Source organism: Gossypium raimondii, chromosome 13 (genome assembly GCF_025698545.1).
Source record: "Gossypium raimondii isolate GPD5lz chromosome 13, ASM2569854v1, whole genome shotgun sequence".
NCBI classification, from domain to species: Eukaryota; Viridiplantae; Streptophyta; class Magnoliopsida; order Malvales; family Malvaceae; genus Gossypium; species Gossypium raimondii.
This window is the reverse complement of record NC_068577.1, coordinates 43,353,837-43,357,148: the sequence shown is the minus strand read 5'-3', so window position 1 is coordinate 43,357,148 and position 3,312 is coordinate 43,353,837. Positions and strand designations below refer to the sequence as shown.

Sequence of the window (3,312 nt, the reverse complement as noted above, 5' to 3'; positions counted from 1 at the left end):
ATGCCCTTTATAAGCCCCAATCTTTCCAAAAAAAATTCATTTCAAAACCAATTTAAAAAAAAAAACAGAACCCTTAAAAAAAAACTCTCTCCCCTTAGTTCGTCCGGCTAGGGTCCGGGCATCGGCCAGTTATCGGCCCTCCGCGCCGGCCACCGACGACGGCGCCGCCGTACGCGGTGGCCGGAGAGCCAAAAATTTCAAATCCGACCCTTTCCAAACCGTTAAAACTGAATATAGCCCCAAAATTGCCAAAATATTGATAGTGAGGGCCCAAATCTTGAGAAACTCTTCGGTTTCCGACCGTCTATCCTCGGAGACGGTTACCTCAATCGCCCACGGCGTTTTAGAAGCAAATCGTGGTGAGTCTTTTACCCTTTACTTCATTTTATTTTAGTAAATAAAAAAAGAATAGATAAAACGAGGAAATATCAACCTTTTTGATTTCTTGATTGATTTTTGTACTTCATGTGTTGTTTTTTTTTTTATTGATTTCTGAATCGGGGATCCCCCCTTTTACAATATGTTCAATGGCTTCTTATAGCCATAATAATAAAAGAAATAAAGGATCAAATCTCCTTTGATTTGCCAATCTTTGATTCCCTTTCCATTTTTGTGTTTGCAGGTGAAGATCGAGCAGAGATTTGGAGCTTGCGGTGCTGTCGCCTCCTGGAAACCCTAAGGGTTTCTTCATTTGTTTTGGGCCATTTGTATTTGGGCCACCGTATTTTAGTTTATTTCGGTTTGGGCCTTGTGGCCCGTTTGTAATTTGGACTATTTATTTGGGCCTTTTTACCCGGGCCAAAATCAGGTATTACACATGTCATTAGTCTATTCGAGATTGAGCAAATTGATTGAAAGACTAATATGACGTTTATTAAGTTCAATTATATGTAGTCTAAATTTGAGAAGTGGTGATTACAAATAAGCTAAAAAAAAATGTTTTAGACTATTTATAGAGGTTTTTAGTTTTAGTCAAAACTCAAAAGTCAAAAAAATGTCAAATGTTAAATCACTCAAAGGGTTAATGTGTCATGTCAAGAATCATTAGTGAACTAACGAAATTTTAACAAAAATGATAAATTGAATAATTATCTTAATTAAAGTGACTAAATTAAAAAATAAAAATAAAAACAACACTATTCTTAAGTAATTTATCTAAAATTTAAGGTTAGCAATGATACAAAGATAATCTCTAATTTTTAATTGAATTAAGGATAGTTTAATTCAACAATTAGGAGATCAATAATCTTTAAACAAAAATCAATGATTTATTTAAAAGTAAAATATTTATTTTTGGAAATTATTTATATATAAAATTAAAAATTAATTTAAAATATTAAAATTTTATACCAACAATCAAAACACATGGAAAATTTAATCAAAAAGAAAACCTGAACTATTTTTTACTAAGGTCTTGTTTGATAATTTATTCAAAAAATTCAAATCAGCTGAAAATTAATATGTACAATGATTTAATTTTTAAGCATGTTTGATAATTCAAACTAAGAAAACATAAATGATAAAATTTTTCAATGAAAAAGATTGAAAATAAGTAGACGAGAGCTACTTATCACTTAATATAATTTTTTTCAATTATTTTTATCCTTTAAACATTTTACCTTTAAAATTATTATTTATCGAACAATATAATTACATTTCATACTTAATTTTAAATAATATACTAAATAAATTTTATAACTTAAATTCAATACTTATTTTTCAACACTTAAGGCATGTTTAATAATCTATTGAAAATTTTTATTTCATTTGAAAATGGATTTCCAACATTTAATATTTTAAATGTGCTTAATAATCATTTTAATTTTTACTTATTATAAAACTTTCAACAAAAAATGCTAAATAAAATAAGTAGATAACTTATCACTCAATGTAGAAAATATTAAATTTATTTTATTTTATAAAAATTAAAATAAATTATCTTTTTTAATAATAAGATATTCAAATTATCATATTTATCTCTCATCCAAAACTATTCAAAATAATATGAAATATTAAATTAAAAATAATCTTTTAAAATTCAATATTTACTTTTATCAATCATAATTATATTTACTAATTTACCAAATAATTTTCTAATATTAATTTAACACTTATAAAATTTTAAAATTAAAATTAAAAACAAAATAATTTGGGAGGAAGAAAAAGTTTGAAATGAAAATGAATTTCATAAATATATAACAGTAAATGGCTCAATAAGATTATATAAAACTAACCATTTATTTCCGCATTACAAAGATAAAAATATATATGATAATAACACAACGCAACGCATTTTGCTTCGTGTAAAGTGGACAAAGATGAATTTAATATTTATTTTAATAAAAGAACCAAAAGTAGCATCAACATATAGTACTGAAATTGCCATAATATTACTACTTTTACCAAGGAAAGGCTTTACATCTCCACGTTTTGGATATTCAATCCTACAACAAATCCATGGAAATCCATTTAGTATAATAAATCTTAAATAACTCTAAGCTCTCTCACCCCTAATGCGACGAGCAAGTTGGATGTCCTTGGGCATTATAGTAACCCTTTTAGCGTGAATAGCACACAAATTGGTGTCTTCAAAAAGCCCAACCAAGTAAGCTTCGGCGGCCTCCTGGAGAGCAGCAACAGCGCTGCTTTGGAACCTCAGATCGGTTTTGAAATCCTGGGCGATTTCTCTTACCAGCCTCTGAAATGGGAGTTTCCTGATCAAAAGTTCCGTGCTCTTCTGATACTTTCGGATTTCACGTAACGCCACAGTTCCTGGCCTAAACCTATGCGGCTTCTTGACTCCACCGGTTGCCGGAGCTGATTTTCGCGCCGCTTTTGTGGCTAATTGCTTCCTCGGTGCCTTGCCTCCCGTTGATTTTCTAGCGGTCTGCTTGGTACGTGCCATTTGCGTACTTGTTTGTTTCTTGAGAAAATGAGAGTGAGTTTGGGGCTGTGAAATGCGATGAGGGATTTGGGGTTTTAAATAGAGTGAAGCTGGAGATTTGAAAATTGGAAATGGAGGGGAATTTTTCTTTCGTTTTACATCGGACGGTCGAGAGAAGGTGTGACTTGGATTTGATCCGTGTGAATTAGATTGGACCAATAGAATTTGTTTATTCAGGCGCCAAATATCTTTGAATTTTGAGTTCCCTTAGGAAAACGACTGTCGTTTTGAAATTTTTAAGCCAATTGAAAAGCAAGCCGAGCTTATCCTTATTTGAAGGCCTAGGAAATATTAGTAATCAAGAATGAGATTTCATTGGGTATATTTTTGGAGGTTTATATTCAAAACATTAGGTATTGATTAAATAT

The 3,312-nt window shown here is 30.6% G+C and overlaps 1 protein-coding gene across 1 annotated transcript; it reads right to left on the bottom strand.

Annotated features, from left to right (window-relative positions):
• Window positions 1-2,309: 2,309 nt before the first annotated feature.
• Window positions 2,310-2,972, bottom strand: LOC105783936 (histone H3.2). The gene has a single exon (XM_012609649.2). It carries the CDS (start codon window positions 2,903-2,905, stop codon window positions 2,495-2,497), a length of 411 nt encoding a protein of 136 aa, XP_012465103.1. The 5' UTR covers window positions 2,906-2,972; the 3' UTR covers window positions 2,310-2,494.
• Window positions 2,973-3,312: the final 340 nt, after the last annotated feature.

Coding starts and splice junctions, on each gene's coding strand:
- LOC105783936 (XM_012609649.2), bottom strand. CDS start 2,905: ATGGCACGTACCAAGCAGACCGCTAGAAAATCAACGGGAGGCAAGGCA.